The 25892-nt window shown below is 40.8% G+C and overlaps 1 protein-coding gene across 2 annotated transcripts in view; it reads right to left on the bottom strand.

The window, feature by feature from the left end:
- Positions 1–1070: 1070 nt before the first annotated feature.
- The window catches only part of LOC103534432 (netrin-4-like), a 42037-nt gene continuing 17215 nt past the window's right edge, over positions 1071–25892 (bottom strand). For both annotated transcript variants that reach the window (XM_008500429.2, XM_030458415.1), the window contains exons 3-10: positions 24652–24915; positions 14538–14664; positions 13807–13995; positions 5716–5929; positions 4788–4924; positions 3726–3794; positions 1986–2156; positions 1071–1390 (exon numbers count right to left, since the gene is read on the bottom strand). In XM_008500429.2, the coding sequence (XP_008498651.2) occupies positions 1254–1390; positions 1986–2156; positions 3726–3794; positions 4788–4924; positions 5716–5929; positions 13807–13995; positions 14538–14664; positions 24652–24915 (1308 nt within the window). In that variant the 3' untranslated portion in view covers positions 1071–1253. The remainder of the gene's footprint in view (positions 1391–1985; positions 2157–3725; positions 3795–4787; positions 4925–5715; positions 5930–13806; positions 13996–14537; positions 14665–24651; positions 24916–25892) is intronic.

Below are 25892 nucleotides of genomic sequence, written 5' to 3'. Positions count from 1 at the left end.
AACTACAATTTCCTCAAAATATTGTGTTAGGCAATGATTTAAATATCTACTTCTTAATTACTGTAGGGTAGGGTAAAATTGATTCAGAAAGAATGCTTTTGTGGAACAGAACTCTTTTTACCTAGACTGCAGATGTTACCACTCCTGTACTTCTGTGGAGGGAAAAATAATCCCCAGGCACAATGGGAGGGAAACCTTGCTTCTGTATCTTAACCTAAAGTGTGACCAAGAGAGATAAAGCAGAGTGAAAGAGCTATTTGCAGTAGAATTCTAGTGGTCTTGAGCACAGTTTGAATAGCCAGGTTGCTCTCAGAGTAACTATAGCTACCTCATTTAATACACAGTCCAGCCAACCCATTTACCTCCTCCTGCTTCTGCCTTGTAGCCTCTGTAGTGTTACAGTTTCAACATTCAAGCAGCTACTAATTCCTTACATGTTTGGGCTCTTTCCTAGCATAAAGCTTTTTAGTGGTAATCACTGTGAAACCTTTGTGGTGTTTTTGTGGTGCAGTTACAGACTGCAGTAAGTTAAGTACTACAGGAAAGACAAAATGATCTTAGAGAGCAGGGGTTGAATTTGAAATCAAGGTTGAGCCAGGGTTCTTTCTGCAGCAGACTTCAGCACTCAGCACTGATAATAGCAATGTACAGCTGTAAATGACCTTGTCCCAAGATAAGTCACATGTTAGGGGTTTTTTCTATTCAGCAATGGATTAATATGTCCTTGAAAGCAACCCGTTGTATTGGCATAATTGCAGTCTGATGTTAAATTGATCTGAGCTCTTTTAAATAAGTATTATTTGACATGCTTATTTAGTGTTATGCCTCTTGTAAAGCTGGAAGAACTTGCTGTTAGCGATCCCTTACAAAGAAAACTACACCCAGGTAATGAATGCGTGATGCAAGTGGTTCATACATATTAATATCAAGCTCTGACCTGAAATATGGAAACACAAATCCATATCTTTAGTTTTGCATTGCATCTCTGGCTGCATGGAATCAGGTTCAAATTAAGAACTGACTTGAAACCTACATATTATGCACTAGTTAATTTTGCATGATAAGGCCGTGCATATTTTTAAAGAGTAGTCATGTCCCAAGATTTCTGTCTAAACGTGTGAAAGGAGAAAGTATGTCTGCTTTCATCACTTCAGTGAGGAGCATGTTGAATGGGAACGCATGAACTAACTACACCTTTCACTGCAGTGTTACTAAAAGACAAAAGTTCAGTACTGTAACTTCTGAAGCAGAAATTATTTGCACCCAGTTCGAAGAATATCTGATACTTGTTTTCCCAAGTATGCTTTCCAGGGTTTCACCAGGCTGTTCATGTTCACAAGGAGTTTGCTTGTCCTAGAGTCTTCCTGGCCTGCTATAAGATAGTCAGTACCTAGTTTAAAACAAAACAAAACATTTCAATCAGTAAGTAGAAGAAAAGAGAACTAAATTATTATCTCTATTTCATTAGTATCAGGCATGTAGCATTTCAGTCAGCTTCATCCAGTTTTTGCATGTGCTATCTTACATGTAAACATACTTTCCCATGCCTGTTGTTAGTGCTGACTCCTGGGGACACAGGTTCAATGTTGTCAGTGTAATGCTCAGGGATTACAACTACAAATTGATTTAGATGCAGTAGCCTTACCATCTATAAATAGTGGGAAAGAGTTTTGGAAACAACAAAACAGGTTGTTGTGGGTTTTTTCCTCACAGACATTCTAGTCACAAATATTCTGGAAAAACAAGTCACTGAAAATAAAACATTTCTATGAGGTTTGGGCTTTTTGGTACAAACTTCTTCCCTGATAAACAAATTCTTTTTACTACAGCTCTCTATTGACTCCCTCTTTGGTGTGGATGAATCAAAGGACGCAGCCCTGAAAAGACTGAGAGGAAAAGTTGAGTAGACCTAGCTAATGTTCCTAATGAAGTGTCATCACTGTTTTCAGGGGGAGGAAAACAGCTAATAAGCATTTTGTCTTTACCAGGATTGAGAATGGGACAGGTACATCCCCTGTTGGTCCAGGATTCTGGGTAAATGCTTCTGTTGCTCCGAGCAATTTTCACTTTGCCTTCTTTCAGAACCTTCTTCACTTTCACAACAACTTCTGCATGGGTACCTTTATCATGAGCTGATAGGATTCTTGCTTTTATCACTGCCAGAAAACATATAGAGATCAACAATTCCTCAGTAAATTTTGTTTTATGCTGCTAAAAAGTAGAACCTTAACACCTTGAAAGAAGACATAATAAAAACTACAGTTGTACAGAAAGTGTATTCCAATGCTTATCCACATCAGTCATGGCTCTTCTAAATAAATGTGTAGAAGAAAACATTTTTTTTTTTTCTAGTGAAGTAGTTAACTGATCGTTTCACCATGTTATTTAGCAAGTACTTCTTAATGGGCTGATGTCTAAATGCTTGGAGTGAGTTTAAAGGGGGGTTATGAAGATGATTGGAGGGCTGAAGCACCTCTCCTATGAAGGCATGCTGAGAAACTTGTGGTTGTTCAGCCTTGAGAAAAGAAGGCCCTGATGAGCCCTTCTAGCAGCTTTTTAGTACCTGAAGGGGATCTACAAGGAAGCTGGGGAGGGACTTTTTACAAGGACATATAGTGATGGGACAAGGGATAATGGCTTTAAGCTGGAAGAGGTGAGATTTAGATTAGACATTAGGAAGGAATTCTTTAGTGTGAAGCTAGTGAAACACTGGCAGAGGTTGCCTACAGAGGGTGTGTCTGGCCCATCCCTGGCAGTGTTGGATGCCAATTTGGATGGGGCTTTGAGCAACCATGGTCTAGTGGGAGATGTCCCTGCCCAAACAGAGGGCCTGGAAGTAGATGATCTTTAAGGTCCCTTCCAACACAAAACATTCTATGAGAGCACTTGTATGTTTACAGGGTAAGGGTAGAAAAAACAGATCAGCACCTAACAGTCTAATTTTAAGTGTACTGGCTCTAGGCTTTATATTTTACCATTTGAAAACTTGTGTTGAGCTTTTACACTGGCGTCTCAAAAATTTTGCCCTGTGGGATGGAACTGTCTGCTCTACAGGAAGGAAACCAGGAAGTTTCTCACCAGACTGCAGGCATGTCACATGGCTAAAATTCCATGATTGCTCAACAAACCAGAAAAAGCATGTTTGTTTTGTGGCCCAACATCTGGTTGCCATGATAAATTTCTGTTCCTTTAATTTAAAAGGATCCCATAACTTTTTGGCAGGGTAGTCTCATCTAGATTGGCCCCACAAGCAGGCTTTGTTGTGTCATGACAAGCACATGGAACCTTTGGATCCCAGAGCTTTCATTTCTTCCTTCACGTGATGGCATGAGCTAAGTGTTCATAAACACCGGTATTAAACACATTCTTGGTAAACAAGCAGTGTCATTGGAACCTGTGTAATAGTGCAAAAACAATGGTAGCTTAGATGCAAGGTTTATATCACTTGCTCTTTATGTAGAGGCCAAATTTTCTACTGAGTTACAGTTCTAGCACTTGTGCTGTGAAGGGGGGCATTTAACTGGAACATTTAACATGAAAAATGCTAGTCAGTTCTGACCAGAAGTTGGATATGTCACCAGAAGAAAAAGGCAGAAGAAATCCTACCTCTTATTTCATGGCTTATCCAGTGCTGTCATTTTTTATAGCTATCAGCTAATAGGATGTACAGGGAGAACACTGTGAAATTATACATATCATACCTTGAGGTCATGTCACACACTTACCATAAGCATATTTCATTTGGCAGAAGTCAGTGACGCTTCCAAGCACCTTTTCTTTGCACACACACTTTTCTAGCAGGGGAAACACAGAAGACAAAGGGTGGGAGAAGAGCCAGGACATGAGAGAGAAAAGTAAATGATACTCAGTTATAAAGTTATACCTTTGTAGCTCCCATAATCTGGATGGACCATAAGACTAATTCTGAGAGTGAGCTCAGTTATTTGCAAATCTGTTTCTTGTTACATGATACAATAATTTTTCTGAAATCTGATCAGTACTGTCAAGTAAAATGCAGCCCTTATGGGGTTTGTTGTAAAGTTAAACTGATACTAATAAAGAGATTTATAAGAATCAGATCCAGGCATAAATCATGTAAGTATTAATAGTCTTGTTCCATCCCATAAGCTAAGAAATTCTGATCCTTGCTAGTATTAAGGTTGTATCCCTCTCAGAAGAGTCAAAATATGCAGTATGTTGTACTACCATCTCTGAGTCTCACAAAATCATTGTTGCTGGTAAGCACTGACCTTCATACATGGCAAGAAAAACTGAGAACTATAGAAGTATTAAAGGCTTCACCTCATTCTATAAGCCTTCTTATTTTGGAACTTTAGCTGTTTAGTATACTTTACATTGTTTCTCCTGAGCTGGTACACAAGGAGGACTATCTTTAAAATCACTTGCATTCCACCTGGAGGTGATGCATTTCAAAAACAGCTGACATGATCTTTTTACAAATAGCCTTTGATGTTTTGAACAGCAACTGGATGCTTGAGAAGGAGTCATTTAAGATCATAAGCATTATGAGTATAATTATGACAACAAAAGGAGAGTATTCTTCCACACAATGTTATTCATGATTTGCCAGTGGGATAGTACAGCTGGTTTGGAAAATAGCAGTGTAAGTGGAATGATAACCTCTGGATAGTTCACATTAGCAGATGTTGCCAGCAGATGGGGGACAGACTAGATAGAGATATGTGGGGGAAATTAAGTTTGCTTGGAGAGAGGAAAGAATTGGCACTGAGTGAAGTTACAAAGTGTTCCCAGACTCTGGGGGATACCTGGATGTCTCAGTGCAGAAAATCCCTGCTCATGGTCATTCCATTTCCACTCCTCTTGGCTCTCATTCATTGGTACATGCACAAGCTCGGGGATTCGTCCCCCAATGGGGATGTTAAAGAATGGCTCATTGTCATAGCTGGGGGGACACATAAAACAGAAGGATTGGTTAGAACATGGGATGGAGTGAAGCAGGTGTTGGTAGCATGTGGCTGAATCCAGACAGATGTCTTCATGAATCCAGAGCTGCCTTCTTCAGGTTAGGGGTGCCCATAAAACCAAGAATTCATGCTATACAGAGAAATCACAAGATCAGGACTTTTGCTTAGGCTTTACCACTGCTGCTTAGGATTTTTTTTAAGTAACTGTGTATTGGGCCTTTTTTTTTTTCTTTTATTTGTTTGGTTTTAGTGAATTAGGCTGCTCAAAGTTAGTGACTGCTTGTTGGTGTCACTAGGAACTGAGGACACCTGCAGTCACCCATCAAATCATGGAATTTCTGTTCTGATTAATGCATGTTTGCAGTACAGACAAATGCCTGCCCTCTAGAAACAAGAGGGAGACCTTGTAATTAATTTTATCCTGGGCACAGATGAGACACAAACTCTCCTGGCCCTTCCTTCTAATTTAGGAGGCAAACAGATGTATTTAAAGATGCTGTACATATTCCCATGGGATTGTGGAACTATCAATTATAACTACAAGAAGTCATAATTTCAAGATTGCCTTGGATAATACAATGCACATAAAAGTATACCAGCCACCAAATGGCATCTTAAAAAACTTCTACAATTTACAGCCACCTTCTTCAAATGATTGTTCACCCTCTAACACCCTCCAATTCCTGTCCTTGCTGCTCTGTTTCAGTTAATCTCGGTTTCATTTCACAGAATCCCATCTCAAAGAGAACCTAAAGGAGGGCTTCTTTACCCATTGAAACAGTTCCCAGTGTGCTGATCGCAGTCTCTGGCACAGTCACAAGGGCGACAGCCGTTCTCTCCGAAGCCCCAGTAGCCCATGAGACATCTGTCACACTTGGGGCCGGCCACACCCGGCTTGCAGTAGCAGAATCCCGTCTTGGGGTGGCATCGCCAGCTCCTGCTGAAAGTTGCGTTGGCTGAACCCATGGGCTGGCAGGCACAAGCTATGGAGGGAGATAAGAGAAGAGGTGACTCAGATGATGTGCCCAGAGGTCATCTGCTTTAGTGACATTTTTGGAAGGCTGATGAACTCATACCTTCTGCCTTATGCTTATCAGTTTTAGATCAGAATAGGTAACCATTGCACTGTCAGCCTATATTTGCAATATTATTTTTGTTTTATTTTAATTCATTAGACATAGGAAAACAAGTACAACTGGGTTCTATTTATGTGTAAAAGTCAGTTCTTCCCTGCTACACAAACCTTGACCATACAGGGGTTTGAAGCAATGGCAGGGAGCCTGCACTGTGCGTTTAACTTAAAGGGGTTTTCAGGTAATTTAAATTGTTTTGCAAAAAGATTGACCAGCATGGATGAGGTAAAAAAGGATAGGTATTGCCTGTGCTGTCTTTCCTGTGAACACAGAGATCACAAATCTACAATTTCCTCTGGGGTCAGATGTGGTTTATGTAGCCATCAGCACATGCAGGTGTCCAAGTAGGCAAAGAGCAGCCTGGCTTGTATCAGAAATAGTGTGTCCAGAGGGACTGGGGCAGTGATGAGGCCACACCTCAAATATTGTGTGCAGTTTTGACCCCTCACTACAAGAAAGACATTGAGGTGCTGGAGCATGTCCAGAGATGGGCAACAAAGCTGGGGAAGGGTCTAGAGCTAAAGTTTAACAAGGAGTGGCTGAGAGAACCAGGGGTGTTTAGCCTGGAGAAGAGGCTGAGGGGAGACATTATTGATGTCTACAGCTACCTGAGAGTTGTCAAGCATTGGAATAGGCTGTCTGGGGCAGCAGTGGAGGCACAATTCCTTTTCCAACCAAAATGATTCTATGATGAATTTTTTTTTACAAATGCATAAGCAGATTTATTATAAGGATAGCCAACATAATAAGAGAAGACCTTTAAACTCACTAGATGTATTTTACATGCAGCTGGAGATGAGCAAATAAGAGGAAAAAGAATCCCAGGTCTTTCTAATGCTATTGCCAGTTTGACAGCAACCTGGCATCTCAAGGCAACTTGAGAGCAAAACAGATAGTTATAGATAGTTATAGCTCCTGTGGGCAACTCTGCTTTCACAGACAGTAAATTGTCATAATCCTACACCACCAGTACACTCCCAATGTGATGAAATCAGGGAGTGTGTGGTGGAAAGTGATGGATAGTTGTGCAAAGCCAGCACAGTTGACTCCTCTCCATCTCACAGGTGAGCTGAGATGGTCAAGCCTTGTGTCAACAGCTCTGTAAAGGTAAAATACAGTCAATAAACATAGCCTCTCATTTCTGACATTCAAGCAAGTTTGATTAAAATGAGAACTGAGATGAACTCTAAGCCTCTGTGTCTCAGATCATATATCTATTTATTTTCCCCCTCTTTATTAAGAAAGCAGTGTGCCCTGGCTTTTGCTTGTAGCAGAGACTGAAAAGGAAATGCATCACTACTGCATCCATCTGGAAGAGAGCAGAAATAAAAATCTTGTGGCCAAAACCCACTTTGACAAGTTTTCAGTTAAATGTTGGACACCCAAGGTGTTTAGATAGCTTGGATCAGGGGCCAGCCTTTTTGATGCTTATCTGATCAAAACACAATTTTCAAAGCTTTTGAAGTTTGTCCATCATTGCTTCTAATCAAACTACTTTTCTTCATGAGCTCACAGATAAAAGACCAAATGAACACTGATTCCACACATCATTTTCCAAGGGAAAGGGGCAAGTATATAATTCCAAAATCGTTAACTGTAGCAGGGACAGATTCACTTTCATCTGCAACCTCATATTTGATGCTCAAGAAAAGAAAATATCTTTTGAAAATTCAAGAGAAAGGGTGAGCAATTTTCTTTAAAGGGCATTTCTCTTCTGATCTGCTTACTACATAGTAGTTTTTTTCATCATGCTCTGTGTTCTTTATGCCAGTATTTTTAATAATATTATTACACTCTGCTGTAGACAGATCTCAGTCAGTTGTTTGCAAGGCACAATGGCCCAAGGACAGAAAATCAGTGTGCTATCATGGGCAATATACTCAACACAATAAGCTGGTTGGAGGATGGCAGCAGGCTTGCCTCTTTGCCACAAAGCAGTCTTGACTTTAGGAGCAAACCCAGGGATTTTTCTGTCAGTTCTGGAGGCCAGGTGTAACAAAGTGCTCATTAGCACTGACAGTTTCAAAGACAAGTTCTGATTTGTTGCTGCTAAACTTGAATTATTTTTGCCCAGATTTTTGCAGGACTGACTACATCACCCCAGAAGAGGAGACACTTAATTCTGTCTATCACTCAAAAGACTGGATGTCTCAGATTTGGGGGTAAGGAGTGGAAATACATGCTTCCTTTACTGTGAACAGGTCTGAACCACAAGAAGTAAGAGGTAGACAACATCTGGACTGGCTTCCATCCAGGTTTCTGAATTCACTGTGGTATTTCTCTATGTAGGATCTATCTGTGGACTTTTCAATATAGATTTCTTACATTTCTTCAGCTTCTGGGTCCCTCTTTATTCCTATTTCCAGCTTTCACATTTCATCAGTTAGTCTATCACCGAGACTAGATGGAACTATGACACCTTCTCCCATTCTATCCCTAAGGGAAAGTATTACAGGGCAGTGACTGGCAGAACTGGCAGAAGCTAATGAGGAGGCAGGAGAAGAGTGGTTTGTGGGTTTGGCTTTTTTTTTTTTTTCTCATTTTGAGGCTACAGTTCAGGAAAATTAATGTTCTCAAAAGAACTGTGGGGCATATTCCCCAATTAGAAATTGGGACAGGCTCTAAATAATGGATCAGAAAGCAAGCTGTATCAATAAATGCACAACACTTTCAGATGAGTTATACAAGTGACTTGCAAACTCTTTACTCAGTCTGTGTTTATTTAGCATTTCAGCTTGGGTGTGTGCATTGTCTGGCTTCCAGAGTGTTACGGCCAAAATCCCAGTTGTGCGTCTAAGGTAACTCCCAAAATAAGAGCCCACTTGTCACATGCTGAAGGGGCAGCTGTTAATGACTGGGTTTGATCTGTTTAATAGTACCACAGATTTGTAGATTCATCTAACTGTTAACATAAACATAAAAGCAAGTTTCTAAAACCTCACCCTTTTGCTTTTCCCAATACTTGACAGTATCTTTCCCTGCTGCTTTTTGCTTCTTTTCTCTTGGCAAACCCAAGTTTTCTCTCCATCCGCCTCCCTGTCTAACAAAACAGCAGCCAACATGACAATGCCCTTGTTTGTCAAAGGCATCATCAATTATGTTAGGGACGGTGTGCAGACAGTTCTGGCTCAGAGAGGGATGGTTTATTTGTGTTCTCCTCTTGACAGCAGTGTAATGAAAAATTTCAGTGCTGTACTTTAGAACTGGTCATCAGTCATGAAGTGTCACAAAGTACCCTCTTGCCTTTTAGTCTCCCTCCTATACAGAGTTTGTTTTGTCACAAACTACTGTAAAAAAGAGAAGGAATAATGAAAAATAAATAATTCATACAGTGGATTCCACTCAAGTCCTCAATAAATCTGTCTGTCCTCTGCACATCTGTCTTTCCTGTGTAATTAGACACAGATGTAAACTATAATATTTGTTGTGACAATATGGTCCCTACTTCCAGGAAAATAACAAGTGCTCCAAGTCATTCAGTGGGCTTCGGGGCACCTTGCCTTAAATTGTCTAATAATACTGCATAAGATATAGCTAGGAGCACACTCTGGCTATTTGATGAAAACCAGGCAAAATGAAAAAATCAGCCAAAGTCTTCTGAACCTGAAATGTATACATGTGCATCTTTGGAGCATATGGCCAGATCAGGGCAATTTTTAAAGCATGTCAGAATGGGGGACTGACTCAGCCAATCATGTCTCTTAAATGGAGGAAATAAGATAGACAGCTGTGTGTGTGGTCAGGGCTGATTAAGACAGACTTTGAACCAAGATGTGATCAGCCTTTTGTGATATTACAATTAAAAGTTCACTCCCTCTGCTCAGAAGTAAAAGGATGAGAAGCAAAGCTTTTCAGAGTGTGTGTGTGTGTGCGTGCATGTGCATCTGGGCACATTTTAATTTTCATCCCTTGTGCTTAGAGTAAAAAAGCTTGTTTTCCTGGAGACCCTTTTTAATGGGTCTACATGCCTGCATTATTTTTAAGCTAAGCAAAGGGTGAGTACAAAAGATGGTGCCATTTCAGAAGGATCCCTTAAGCTTCCAAATAAACCACAGGAAAGAGCCAAAGATACAGCAGCTTTTGTAACCATTGGTTAGGAAACGATTAGGCTTCCGAATCAAAGCTCCCATACAAGTCTATATCCAAACTTAATCCTGTGTTGTCACCCCCAAAACCAGGCAGGTGTGTGCCTTGCTCTGGGGCTGTTTTCATGCCTTACTTTTTTTTTTTTTTTTTTTTTTTTCCTTTACTGTAGATCTAAGCAGTATCAAAACAACCCTCTGCACATGACCTGGCTCTCATTCATTCCAGCTGCAAGGAATTGGAAAAGCAAAGGGACTGGAGGCTGGATGCTTCTGCAGACAAAAAGACTAGCAGATTCACATTTACATGTCAAATTTCAGTTTTCTAAAAATTTCTTTTTAAGAAAATGTCTTTGCAGTTTCACATTGGAGGATCAGCAAAATGTGGTTTGGATAGTGCCATGGCAACCAATTGTTATACAACTTTTTTTTTTTTTTTTTCCTCTAGCAGTGATTAAGAGAGAATGCTGTTCATTATTATGACTAATGCTTAAAGACTCTTTCTGGGTCTGGGCAATGTCCTGTTAACTTTCTGGGAGCCTGAGGGGGATGTCACAGCTGAACCTAGACTTTGCTCTGGATGGCAGAGCACTCTTCAAGCGTGCTTTCTCAAAGGGATTAGCACAGCATTTCATTCAGCTTTTTCATCAGATTTCCTTTCCCAGCTCAGTATCTACTGTACAGAAGGGTCAAGTTTTGATCTCCCATTGAGGCTTTTTTTTTTTCCCTCTGAGTTCAAAATGGGAGGCTGAGGACTCGGTTGCTCTCATCAAAATAACCCATTCAGTCTGCTGTTTGAAGTTTTTCACTATTTTTCATCACTTGTCCAGTGGGTGGGTTTTTCATTTAGTGTTGTTAGTTGGGCATTGTTTGTGTGGTTTTCTCAAAGTGAGATGATGCCTTGGAACTGGTACATTTAAATCCTTACAGACATACTAATCCAGATGTAGCTGCTCTCCAATTTATGATCAGCAGGCTAAGGTATGAGAGGAATGTACCTGGTAGTCTAGTTGACTAATTTCTTATGTATTAGAAATGCTCAAAATGCTAACATTTTAAAATTAGTAACCAGAGTTGTTTTTAGGGTCACACAATCTGAATCATTTACTGAGGCTACGTCAGATTAAGTTGAAAAGCAATTCAAATTTTGCAACCTAGAAGATTGAGAAGAGGGCCTCTATCTTGCATCCAGCTTGAGGCCTTTCATTTTAATACCAGCTTTAGGCAAAAGCAGATGAAGAGGGTCCTGGAGGTGAAATCTGCCCTCTGTCAAACTGAGTCTGTTCTAGCCAAAACAACTCTGTGCTGGTGTTACTGATAATAACCAAAGTAGTGACACATTCCCTGAAAATTCTCTGCAGAGGTTCAGCTCAACATGAAGGGAACACTTAAGACACTACCTGCAAACTACATGGCCAAGTATTTGGGCATCTGTTCTTTCATCATACAAAACACTACCCTATTAAGTTATTGTCATATGTCATTGTGGGAATTCTCCTCATCTTAAATAAAAGAGAAAAGGCACAGGCCAACCATCACTCTCCCAGGTTTTTCATAATTTTGGAGTTATATCTGCAATGCTCCTTCTATACCCACACAGTACACACACTGTGCACCTCTCAGTCTGCTGTCACTTTGTAGAGTGAGATGCAGTGCCCTTTCCTTGATGTGGCAAGCATTCATGCATGCCCTCACACACCTGTGAAATGTCCTGTTAACTTGAATCATGCACAGATAGGCTCATGCTTACCTATTTGCCATGCTGCAGAATCAAACCCTGTTCTCAACCAAAAGAAACTCTAGTGCAAGCTGGTTACCCAGAATACCTCTTATGTCAAGGAAGAGGAACAGTTATCCTCTAGAGGGCAATTCAGCTCATCTGTCTCTGGCATCTACATTAGACTGAAAAAAAATCTTTCCCTAGAGGTCCCACTGTTTCTCCACTAACTGTACAGGCAGCCTAGAAAAGACATACAACATTCAGGTGGCTAAAGTGGGATGGCAAGAATCTAGTCCTGAGCATGCAAGTCAGAGTGGAAACAGTTGCATTTGGGGGCCTTCTTTCTGGCAGCAGCATCTTCCCAGGTAAAAAGAACATTATTGTGCTTGACTGGCATGGTAGGAATAAAGCTCTTTCAACAAGGCAAATTTCTAAACAGCTTTTCTTTTGCTATGCAGAGTATTGGCAGGAGGTACTGAGAGGCCTGTAACCAGACCAGACAAAAGGGTCAGGGGTAGAGTCAAGGTCTGATTTCATCCAGGCAGACTGGTCTAAGGTTTCCACACAGATAGGCTGTATTTTCAAACAATGTTTTTTCCTCTTTGCTGCTCTCCAGTGCTCCTTGACTTTAGCAGTTATCTAGTATTACACCTGATGTTGGTTACTACACCATCACCTCTGTTAAATACAAGAGTTCATACAGAGATTCTTTCAGGAACTGTGAGATCAAAAACTAATCTTCTGGCACAACCATTTATTCTCATTACAATATTTCCCTGAATCAAATCTGCTCAGAGTAGAAACAGGCATAGAAAGGGGTCACGGTAGAACACTATGGGATATAGGGTTAGATAAGCTCACTCCCAGCCAGGTCTGCTGATCACTGTTTGCGATGAATGTTTTGAAACTGAAAAGAAGGTCGGGGTGTGGAATCAGCCTATGCTGGCACTAAAATCCAATGGAAAGAATACCAAAGAGCAGAAACATAGGATGGGTTACACACAGAAAATTTAAGCAGTATCACAAGCCATACAGTCTTAGGGAGAGGAGTGTTTGTCATCCAAGTGTTTAAGAAGTTCAGGAAAGCTTCAAAAGGACATGATGCCAATGACTATGCGTCTAGATGACCAAGAATGAAGTTCTCTGTGCTGGCAACTGATGTCTGAGCTATTGGGAAAGCAAACTGTCCAAAGAAAGAAATGAAATTATGTATATTGATGAAAAAAGCAACCTCCTAAATAGATGGCAGATGGAATTAGATGTGTGAAGCCTGGCAGGATACTTAGGAAATGTTTACACCAAGTAAGGGAGATACGGGCTATGCTCCAGACTGGCTGGGTGCAAAGTACCTTACTCATTAGACTGTACAAATAAATGTCTCCATGCCTGAGTTTTTTCCTAACACATCCTACAGAGCACCCCATAATACAGTTGTATAATCCAGAAATAAGTCTAAATGAGCTCTGATCTATTTGTTTCCAAGTGGATATGCATGGTCCCATGCTTCCTACACCTCTTATAACCATTATTATATATACTTCTGTGCACAGATGTTGCACAATCAAATGGAATTTAACAATACTACACATAGGCACACGCAGCCTTGAGAGATGCAGAAAAAAATCAGCTGAAATGTGCCTGAAGAAAAAAAACCCCTATATTATTTTAAATGCAAGCACATGAATAATGTACCTTTCTCCAGAATGCAATTCATTTGGAGAACTGAGGCAGTTACCACAGAAATAATGTGTGATACTGGCAGGGGAAACAGACATAGAAAACCAGAAAACTGTAGTTTAGGAACAGAATGCAAAGAAAGAATAATAATACTCAAAAGTTACTTCCACATGAGTTATTGATTTCTTTTAATCATTCTTTTACTGATTCTTCCACCCTCTGTCCCCAGCCCATGTAACAACACTTACGTTTGCAGACCTCAGCAGAAGACATGGGTTTCCCTCTGTCCCGGTAATACCCCGGTTTGCATCTTTGACACCGATGTCCCTCTGTGTTGTGTTTGCAGTTGTCACAGACTCCACCACTGCGTTTTCCTGATGCCAGCCAAACACTCAGGTCAAAGTGGCAGCTATCAGCATGGTTGTGACAGCGACACTCTGGTGGGACATGAGAGAATATATTTCAGCCTTATGTAAAGGACACAGCACTGCTATTCAAGTGGTGTAATGTTCCTACCATGAATCATGGAGGAAATATCAGAATAAAACACATTTCATCTGCCTGAAAACTTTGATCTTCATGAAAACTAGAAATTGCAACACAGCATGAGAATCCCAGTAGGGTCTGAGAACCCTGAGTGTTTGGGAGCTCTGTGGTGTTCTTACATTAAGATAAGGCAGCTTGATGGTATCATAAGCTCTGCACAAAACTCCAGAATGCGAAAACAAATGAGGGGAGGTGGCTGCATGAAGAACAGATTTCTGCCTTGTCAACCCCACTTCCCAATAGCCCAGATGGGTCAACTGCAGTAAAACAACACACATACTGAAGTTTTCCATCAATGACCAGCAACTTATCCCCAGTTTCTGCAATAGTACCATTAGTGTAAATTGACAGAAGTCTTTGTTGGGGAACTTCACCCCCTGGCAGGGTGAGCATTCATTCTTAAAGTCTGGATCAGTAACTCCCTCTCTCTTACTTTTGCACTCATTTGGTGCCCCTGTTTTTCCATCTCCTGGCTTCCAAGGCTGATCATTGTAAAGGGGTGCACATTTCTCACAGTGGTCCCCTGCTGTGTTGTGTCTGCACACACACTTCCCATGGACCTGTCAGGAAGAAGAGAACATATTCAAGTAGCTATTAGCAAGAACATGATGGAGTACCCAACAGCCTCATGAGGAGGTGGGACTTCTCTGGCACAGCTCCCACACAGCTGCCTGGCTCTCTTAGGAAACCCACAGAATCTGGGGCTGAAAAGTGTAGTTTTATCTCTTCAGAGTCACTAATGATGTATCTTGTCCCTCTGTCTTCCAGTTTAAATTCATGTGGCAATAGTTTCTTTTTAACTCTCTGGTTGGCTATTTTACTATTACACTGATGAACAGCCTCTACACTATTTAACTTGGGTAAGCTAATACAGTTTATTTTGATTTACAAGTTTAGGGCAAGAGTATGCAAAGAGCCTGAGTCACCTCCAGGCAACATCAAATACACTCTTGGCTATCAGAGCTGAGTCCCAGGAGTGCACAGCCTAACGGAGGGTGCTGGGCTCTGTATTATTTGGTACTAACAGTGACCTGGGAACATGAGTAAGTATAGGGCAATGAAATCACTCTAAATAACTAGATTATAAATTGTTAGAAGAATGAGCAAGTAATCCCGAACCTCATAGCACCATAACAAATGCAGCAGAAATAGTAAACCTTGAAAAAATACCAACAAATAGACCCCCAGAGAAACAATTCAAACCACATATTCTGTGAGAGCAAAGCACTGATGTTTGAGGAGACACAGGCACCAACCTACTAATAAGTATGCAAGGAATAGGTTAGCAGAAAAAACAGAAAAATCCCACTAAAATTAGACTGTGTAATTAAGAGCACTGTTACTGCAAGTGGATAGGAAATTGTACCTTAAATACTGTGTTCAGTTTTGGACATTGTCACAGCCCAAACCAGGACAGATATCTTATCAGATAAATGAGAAATTGGAATATGTTTACCAAAAAAGAGTAAGAGCTGGCATGGCTGAAGAATGGAGCTTTTCCACAAGCACTAAGAATACAACACCACCTAAGCAAGGAAATAACAGTTTACAAAATATTTGAACGGGAAACAAAGAAGTACAGGAAGTGTCAAGCTGTCTGAGTTCTTTCTATGAATATTTGCTTGAAAAAGTACTTGAAAATAGAACTTGCTTTCTCTGTACTCAGCTGTCTTCATTGGAACACAGTAATAAATTTCAGTGATGGAACTATTCTAACGTATGTCAGTTCTGGAATCAGGTATTCACACCAGAAATCTGACCTTGGAAAGTGAGCTAGTCCAGACTTCACATGCAAAGTTACTATTGAAACTGTTCCATTACAGACTGTAATTTAGTGCACAAGACTCTGTAATACCAAGCTACATCCAATAAGTGCTTTACAGAAGGAGGTTTTTTGTTGTGTTTGGTTTTGGGTTTTTTTTTGTTCTGTTGGGGTTTTTTGTTTGTTTTTAATTAAGGGATTACAGTATCTGTTTGTAATCTATTTGCCTCAGAGAAAGAATTCCCGAGAAGTTCTTTGAGAAAATATCCAGCACCAGGAGTAAGAGAAAGGTGGAACCATCGGTTATGTTCTACACAGATCACAAGAGTAGCTACTGAGCAGTATTTCACATGCAAGATGACACTTGCAGCAGAGCAGGAAACACACAGAAATCAGGGACCAGACCTCTCCTCCTCTGTGCACTCTCGAGGATGCCAAGGTCTGTACCACCACTGTCACAGCTCTGGCCCACTGCACGGAGCAGAAAAAGCAGGCTGAGATTTCATTTTGACTGGGGTGTGAATCGAATCTAATCCTTTAATCTCACCATTAATGTGCGTTATGTTTCTCCACAGTCATTCCTGAAAGTCAGGCTCTCCCCTTGAAGTTCTCCCTCCCCCATCTCACGTAGCAGGTAGCTTGAGATCAAGAGAGAGCTGTTCAAAAGAGCAGTTGCATGAATGCTCTCCCCTGCCCCCAAACCCACCTCCCTGCAGCAATTTGCTCTCCGCTCCCCTGGTTTCTAATCCTCCCAGACCAGATATGTCATGGAGCTGCAGAGGGGATAGGCTGCAGCTGATGCCATTGCTCCTCTATGGCCAGCTGGCAGCTTTGCTGCTGCACAGAGCGGTTGGCTGCCTCCTCACGGAAGACTGAGCACAGACTTCAGGGTATGCATTTCTGTCAGAGCTCAGCACCAGTAAACCTCAGGAGGATACAGCATGTAGCACATTAAGTGATGCCTCCCCAGACCTTTGCACAAGAGCAGCATCCATGTTCGAAGCCCACAACAGGATGAGAAATTACAGAGAAAAGACAACAGTGATAACAAGCAAGTGACAAACTTCTCCCTGTTTGGGTTTGGCTCTTCAGGTTTATAAATTCCCCCCTGTGGACATAGTGGTTACTTTTCAGAAGCCACAGAACAGAGAAAAGAACTAGAAGTGGGGGAAGATAACATAAGCCTATCCCAGAACCATAGATTTTAATGTCCCCAAACTTCAGGCTGTGTGACTTTGCAGCTTGTTCCAAAATGGATCCAAACCAGAACCTTGCATCCAGTCATTTCTTAGAAAAATGCTATTGTGTTTCAAGGCAAGATTTATAAATTGGCTCCCTGGGGGGTTTTAGAGATATATACACAATCTGTGCATTCACCATATAAAAATTATATTAAAGAAATGCTGAGATTGTACAGCTGGGGTAGGACAGAATCAAACCATGCAATCTTGTTTTAGCCTTGAATTACGTGATCAAATATTCATTATTCCACAGGACCTTGTGCTTACAGTACAAAGCACAGATGGTGTGAACACTCACGAACAATTACTCAGAAAGTTAACAGGAAAATTCAACAAGAAAGGAAGAATCTAGTTGCTCTTCAGTGGTAAGTAGATGTGTTGGCTTCCTCATTGCCCACTGATTTGTTGCAAACTGTAGTTTGCAGAGGCTATCTAGGAATGGCATGTTGTGGGTAGGACAGAGGCATAAAGGAAACTTCCTGCCTGTGATCCCTGCTATTGAACAGTTTCCCAAATATATGTAGCAGGATGACTAGCTTTGACAAAAGGGTTGAAAAGCCAAGCGGCCAGGAGGGCCACTGAGCTGGCAGAAGTGAACAGTGGAGCTGTCACAGAACCTGTTTTAGAAGGGGTTAGCTCTGAGGACTTTTTTGTACAGATTTAAGAACAAGGAAAAGACAACTGATGGGTATTGCGGCAAAGGTGAAAAATAACAAAAGAGAAAACAAATCTGCCATGTATTATCTGTGGATAGGGAGATCATGGAAGATTTTTTTCATGGAGACTAATCACAGACAGCATTCATAGGTAAAAGAACTAAGGAGGAGAGTGCAACATGAAGTACAAAAAGGAGTTAGATAGAAGAAGAGAGCAAAGAAAAACAGATTAAGTATAAAACAGTAAAGAAATGTGATTCATAGATGTAAGTGGACATTGCAGACAGACTTGTTAATGCAGGACAAACGGAGTTGTGGGAGAGACCTGCTACACTTAAGTGTGATGTGGAATAAAGGTAGATGAGGTGGCTGCAAGGAAGGAGACAAACAATTTGTTCTATTAGAGAGGAAGAGATAGGAGAGGCAGCCAGGGACTAAAACACAGGAAGGAACAAGAATGAAATACAGGAACCTGTCAGACAAAATAGGAGATGGGATATCTCAGGGAAGGAAGAATCTGAGAGTTGTACTCATTGCCAATACAAAGAGGGCACGCGTGTCCCTGGCGTGTCATTCACTGCTGAGTTTTACATCTCTCTCACAAAAGTGGGTCCAAAAAGCCAGAAGATTGCACTCTCTACCAAATGCAAAACTTCAGGATGCATTTGATCCCACTGGAACACAAAGATGACCGTGCCAAGGTAAACAGTCAGAGAAGTACAGATTCAGGGGAACAACACTTATTTTTCTGTTTTCTAGAAAGTAGTGTCAGAGTTGTGAGGAGATAATGACCATTAAGGAGATGATTGTCAGAGAGCAGGAAGGAGCAGTTGCTCTTTATGGACTGAAGAACTGTAAGGGGAGGGTTACCATGGCCAAAGCTGGGCCCTTACAGAGGGTGTGAGTATCCTGAGCACAACGGACAGAGTAAGAAGTTGGTATTGACAGCCCCAGACAGAGGAAGAGGATGAACTGGAGCAATTCTGGAGCAGCAAGAGACAGGCACAAAAAAAAAAAAGCTCACAATGTATGTTTGAAGTCCAGGAGGCAGAATGAGAAACAAGCTACATGTGCGAGAGACTCCACCATGAGAGAAGCTACCCACACCACAGGACCAAGGTCCACCCAGGAGGCGGACAGGGATATCTACAGCATCACTCAGGCACCACCAGCTGAGGGCTGAGCTGAAATAGAGCCAATGGACAGCAAGCTGGGGTAGGATTCTCAGGTGAGGCCAGTCAGGGCTGTTAAGGTCCTTTTATTACCTTCAGGACCCTGATAATAGTACTTTGTGTGCCACTGGATTAATGTAATTGGAAGCTTTAGGATATTTGACTACTAGGAGGCATCTGAGGAAAAGAATATTTCAGCTTTCGAGATTTGGAGCTGGCAATCCAGGTGGAGGGAGCTTGAAAGCAAGGTATGAAGAAGAGAGGCTTACATGAGATTCAAACCATCAGCTGGGAAACCTAGCCAGTTTTCAGCTTGATGTTGCATCAAGCTTCCAGTTTGCTAAAAATCATTTGTGAAATGTAGAAGTTTATAGGCTGACACACTTGCAGTTAGAGGATATTATTAGTTCAGGAAAGGAACAAAAATGTTATGCTATACTCCCAATAACCATCACCTTGACTTTAATTGCTACTTGAAAGCAAGCTCTGCATTTGTGTTATGGTGTAGCAGCCAAATTCTGGGCTTTGGTTCCATGATTTAAAGTCTTCAGGGGAAATCTCAATTTGAGACATCTCTGCTTTCTTTACTACTTCTTTCTATGCTATCACCTCCTGCATCATGCCCTGAATCATGAGTAAATTGGGCTGTGAAAACAAACCATGCTAAAAAAAAAAAAGTTAAATCTATTATTTTTTTCTTGGCATTATTATTTTTAATCTGGATTAATTCCCTCATCTGCCTCACTGTACAGCCATGCTGTTACAAGTCTGGTGTTGCTGCCAAAGGCTTTCATTTGTACATCTACCACCTGAGCACTGAGTCAGGACACAGAGGAAGTTATTGCTTCATGGATTTCAGTGCCAGGATGAGCACTTCTAATCATTTAGCTTGACCTGCTGTACTAAGCCAGGCATTTCATCCAGTAGTTCTTCCATAGAGCTTAGTAAGTTCTTGTTGATTTATAGCAAACAGTGTAGAACCATAGCTTGCTTTCATACAACTGTTCCAAAAAATTACATGATACTATTCACCTTTGACTACATGAAGTTTCTTAACCTGGGTTCTGATCCACAGCTGAGAGATCTAGTGGTAATTTTCCATCTGATTGTCCTGCAATTTTTTGATTGTTTTAAAGTCTGTTCAGTTTTATATAATACCTGAAGCCTCTTGCTTTCTCTCTGCCTGTTTCATTTCTTTTGCATTATCCTTTCAGTAAATATTGTGGTTGTTACTCTTTCTCCTGTCCTAGTGTCAGTCTATTTTGGAGCTTTTTTCCTAGTGAATGAAGGTTAAACTGGGAAGCCTTCCAGAACAGAGCAACTGCTGCTGATTCGGAGAAAATGTTTGTCTTTGGGCTCTGTGTTCACTTTGTAATGTCGCCAGAGAAGATTTTGGATACAGCAGTTTGCAATGACATCAGAGGCTAGTCCCTTACCTGCTTTTAGTAAATTGACTGTTTTCTGGGTTATTTTGAGTGGTTACATACAACACTGACTGCTATTCTGCTTTGGTTCTCTTACAGTTGAAATGGGCTCTGTTATCTCTCCAAATTAAGAGATGTATCCATGAAGATTATAATAACTCCTTCAACATCGGGTCCTGAGAAGAACACATATGACTTCTTAGAGACCAAATTAAAAGTCCCTTAAACTTTCTCAGATTTGCAAAGACCTAAGAGAATGGGTGGTTTGGGAATAAATCCCAGATTACAGTGCTTGGTGTGGGTAGATTGACAATTTAAATACCTACTTTAAGCAGGAATGAAAAAAAGCCATTACTTTCCTCTGACACTTGCTGGTTTCTGGGGAAAGTCCCAGTAAGTGTATGTGTCTAACAACTGGAACACGCATGGGTGTTTTCTGAGGGAACTGAATTTCTGTTTCATACTTGGTCACTTTGGTAAATTAAGTCTGAGGGAACTTGGCAGGGATAAGTAGAGCTGGAAAACTTGGGGCAAGGCCACCTGAGCCCATACAGGTTTTGGACTCCATGGCAGTGAGTGAATGAGCTGCCACTGATTCCAAATTCAGTAAATAGGTAAAAACAGTGACAGGGTTTAGTTGGATATTCAGACTAGCACCAGTAAGCCCTTTTCTGAAGAGTAACAAAAGAACAGGATAAACAGACCGGAAGAGGCACAAAATTCTTGCTTCATGTGAGGAAATATAACTCATCCGGTGACAGTTTCAAGGCACAACTCCATTCTCTGCCTGAATTCACCTCCATCAGTCTTTACACATGCTTGGCTGTGCCTTAGCCTACATTTCACTCTGATTTTTTATTGTTTTCTTTCACAATGCTAGCTTGATTTTTATTCCTTTTTAGGCTAAGCTTATTTTTTACCTACGGTGATGTCTCCACTACAAATCTATAAAAAACTGCATACAGGTAACAGCTGTCACAGTGAAATGCAGCCCTTGAGTTACAGCAGCTCACCAGCTCTTGGCTTAAGAATGGAGAAAGTAGAAAGGGGGGAGATACTCAGTAATTATATAGGTGAATGCCTGGATCACAGTATAATGAGTAAATGCCACTATTCAAATCTGGAAGTTAATAAGACCAAATCAATTTAGTCTTATTCAAGGCTTTGTGCTTCATACTACTGAACAGTCTGGCCTGACTGCCAACCTTTGCTGTAGAAAGACCCTGAATCAGTTTTCAGAGGAGGAGGAAATGGAGGAAGCTCTAGATTCTGATATATGAACAAGGGTTTGTGGATTTAAAGTTCAGGCATAACTGGTTAGCACACTGTTAGCTCCGGGAAGTTTGGACATGACTTGTCCATTCAACAGGCAAAATGGTTTTGTCATTTACTTTGTAGTAAATCTGACTACCTCCAGCTGGAGGTCTGTCTGGAATTAGCTGGGTTTCTACTGGTTAATCCATGGTGGCTCTAGGGATGTTAGGTTGAAAATCCACTTCCAAAGTGGGCCTGTGAGCTCTTCTCTGGATTTTCACATCTGTATTGAGTGAACTTGTCAGATGCAGAGCTGCCATTCAAGGGAAATTATGTTGAGTAATGGAATAGATGAAGCCAAGATAATAATAGCTTTCTGTAACTTCTCTACAGATAGCTGCAGCTTGGAGAGTGGGAGAAGGACAGGGATGAAAACAACACTGGACCAGCCAAATTTGTAAGGAATCTGGGAACAAAGAAGGGCAAGAAGGTCCATGATTTCGAAGGAAACTTCTGCACAGCCAGGAAAAGATTCTAAGCACCAAAGGGTGCAAAGCTAATCCCCAGGACTCTTCCAGTTCAGTAAGCAAAGCAAGGCAAGGAAGTATATCTAGAACTTTGTAACTCTTGCACTAGGTAACATGAACCCTGTGCAAAATTTCTCCATATTTTGTGTGCACCTGCTGATTAAGTGTAAAACTGCAAACTCGATGCAGCCAGAAGGTGCAACTCTAGAAAGGTTTGCTTAAATTACTGGGAGATTTACTGGGAACAAGTGAATTGGCTGAAAGGCCTTGAAAAGCCTTGGTAAAAGACTGAAAACTTTTTTCCTAATAGCAAAATTTGCTTTAGCTTTCTCCATTATTTAGCCTCCATATAGTATCAGTCTAGCAGTGTTAGAAGTATTAAATAAAACAGATTTCTTTAAAGGGTAAGAGCAGACTTACAAATTAGCACAATTATATCTCTTCCAAGACCTAAGTGCAGAATGATCTCAAGTTTTGGGCCTATCCCATGGCAAACAATTACAGTTGTTTTCTACATGGAATTGCTTTTGTTTTTGTTAACTACCAGAAAAAAAAACAAACAACACTATGGGAGGACTCTGAACTCTTAACAGACTGAAAACTCCTTGTCCCTAAGCTTTTCTATGGAAGCCTGTATTTTTTCCAGCATTTTATTTTATTACTTGACAGCAGCCCAGGAAAGATGAAGCTGCTCTTTCTTCCTGCTGTGGTATCACCCACACCAGTCACATCATAAACTGTGTGTCATGAGACTTGCTTTCCCCCTGTGTTCATTAAGAATTAGATGTGGCCAGAAAAGAAATAATTTCTGGGCATATAGTGTTAGTTTCTAACATCTGCTTTCCTTGTCCTGTTTTAGTCACCATGTGACTGAAAGTAGAGCACCTTCCCTGTCTCTTAGGAAAGACTTGCTAACATCTTTTCCAGTGTGACTGATGTGCTGTATCCACCCCTCCTGTCTCCTGGGACATGAGTCACTCATGAAGTGTATTTCATCAAAACTATTTCACCTTCTGCCCCATGAAGTCACTGATGGCACAAGAAGATTCTATTCCCTTGTGACTAGTGGGAAAAAGAAGATATCCAGTCATAGTTTACAATGGTTATGCCAGTAATATACACAATATTGTGTTTTCATTTTCTGATGGGTAGTTTATTCTTCTGCCATCTGTAGTCATTTAGCATGATATTCATCTGTTTGGTTTAACTATGCATATATTCAACAGTTTGCAACAGGGGGGATGCACTCTTTAAACAGCTTTTCTCCACACTGTTATGTATTAAGTGAGTCTATATTTATAGTTAACTGAATACGGTAATATCACCTAGTGCTAGAATACTGTAACTGAATCTTAGATTTATACCACAGATGGAACTGATTCAAATATGATTTTGCAAATTCTGTGAAACTCATGCAGTCCTAGTTATCTTATAATATCTATGCTCAACCTACAAAAGTTGAAAGGAAGGCAATGAATACACATTCCAGAAGAAAACAAACCAAAATGTAAAGTGAATCATATATCTAAAGGGACAGAAAGTAGCTGAAGATGTATTTCTTGAGCCTACTATGTTAAGAGAGCATCAGGGACCAAAGTTCTAAGTTATTCTGGTTTTCAATATCCATTACAGAGACAGCTTTTTGGAACCAGTCAAGACTTTGATTAGTTCAAAATGGCTTGAATTCTGTCTGTGTTTATATGTACCTGAGTATTTGGTTAGCATCATTTCCCTGTGACTGTTAGAGTTCTTCTCCATAATACTTGCAGCTAAATCAGAAAAAGAAGACAGCAGCCATTCCCCATGAATCACAGCTTCTGACTATGAATAAAAACACACCTTGCATCTTCTGCACATCCAGGGTCAAATGCAAATAGAAGACTGAAGAGGGAGAGGCTAGTCATAGTACTGTAGAATAATCTTCCTACAAGACTTGGCTTTTTTTTTTTTTTTTTTTTTTTTTTTTTAAATCTGATTCATGTTAAGCTGAATGGGTAAAACCGTGGAAATTCTTTTCACATCCTGAATGCTGCTGTCTATACAGTGAAGTAACAAAAACATAGAAGGATGAAATCCTAAAAGTAAAAGCTGAAACCCTAAGAAGGACAGAACTGCTCATATCTTGAAAGCTCAGAAGATCTAAGATTTGAGATCTGCTGCTGTAATTCTGGTCAGTGCAGTATTTGCATTAAAGAGATTAGCTGAGTTCTGTGTGGGCATATTGACAGGATATTTAATTAACTATATCTGGGATTGGATCTCTATTTCAATAACAAAGCACTTGCACAATTTTTAGGTATTTTGAGGTCCAGAGTTCTTTGAAGGACTCATCTTTAGCAAGGACATTGATACACATGGAACTGCAGCAAGAGTTACAGGAAAATGGTTTAGGTTTCACAAACGTGGATTGACAGGGAAGCATGGACAGGATCAAACACAGAATGTCCAGTTAGGCTGAGAAATCACAAGAAGGTAACAAGTCTGGTAAGTCTGTGAATGTCTAGAACTCACCACATTTTCCATGACTCCTGTCCCGTTGGCAAGCTCGCATTCCTCTGCATGCCCATTGCAAAAGCAGCTTCCCCGGATGATCAGGTCATAAATAGCATAGTGGGCAAACCTCTGAGGCTTCTCTACCAATCCCGAGCCATGGCATGGACATTCCTGTCTTTTTAACAGGAGGAGGCGGAGGTTGGTGAGTTTCAGGAGATCTTGAGCCTCAGGACTATAGGGGTCTTCGATCTTGCTGGCTGGACTTAAGGCACGATAAATCACCTGAAAGACAGAAGATACAGATCCAAGAATAGATATAAGACTCTGCATACACAGCAAAGATCCCAAGGTGATGCTCAGGAAAAAGTAACAGTTTCTGTTTAGAATACTCTACGTAAAACAATTGTGGGGCTGTGACTGATCCAAGAACATCACAGCTGAGTTACCACCAGCTGGCCAAACCACAGCAAGTGACTGTGTACCTGCTTTTATCCTGTCTCAGATGTGAGAGATGAAATGCCTTAGTTTAAACATCTCTCCCGGGTTTTATTGAGCCATCACTTATTGCAGTTCAGGCAGTACGTGATATCTTCTCTAGTGCTGGTTACTTACTTCTGTTTCTGAGCCAAGTGACAACTGTGTTACTCAGAGAAATCCAAGATTATTGGCATAAATGCAGTATTAATGGCATCCAAATTTCTCAAAGCATTTTCAGAACATGGCTTTAGCATGAGTTCTAGACTCAGGTAAAGTAAGGCACTAAAGGGATCTGTGAAAGAAGTGGAAACTGTGATCAGACTTTTGACTTGGTCACTTCAGTTATGTGCTAGACAACACAGCTTGGCTTAGGGTGAGTAAGCATTGCAAGAATCTTCATCTTCAACAAAAGCCAGGCAGTTTATTCATTAGAAGTAGCTACACTGCAGTGAGCTTGCAGGGCCAAAGGTGCTTTGTACCTGGTGTCTGTGGATTTTTACTCTCACTGCAACTTTTATGCTGTTTGATAGTTCTTCAGAGCAGCAGCAGTTTGATTTTTGAGTGTCACAGTTCTAATGTGGTGTTTAACAGTGACTAAAGGGGCTAAAGGTATTTTAGTTCATGCTCTACTCTACCCTTCTGTATCTCTCAGGGTGTGTTTGTTTCTCTTGCTCTGGAGCAGGGTTTACAGTGAAGGGCTGCATCCCAGTCCATGTCAGTGAACTAGAAGCTGGCTGCATTTGTTCCCAGGCTTAGATGTTCTCTATGGATAAGTTAACTCC

This window comes from Calypte anna, chromosome 12 (genome assembly GCF_003957555.1).
Source record: "Calypte anna isolate BGI_N300 chromosome 12, bCalAnn1_v1.p, whole genome shotgun sequence".
Classification (NCBI taxonomy): domain Eukaryota; kingdom Metazoa; phylum Chordata; class Aves; order Apodiformes; family Trochilidae; genus Calypte; species Calypte anna.
Note: the sequence above shows the minus strand (reverse complement) of the source record. Positions and strands in the feature narration are given on the sequence as shown.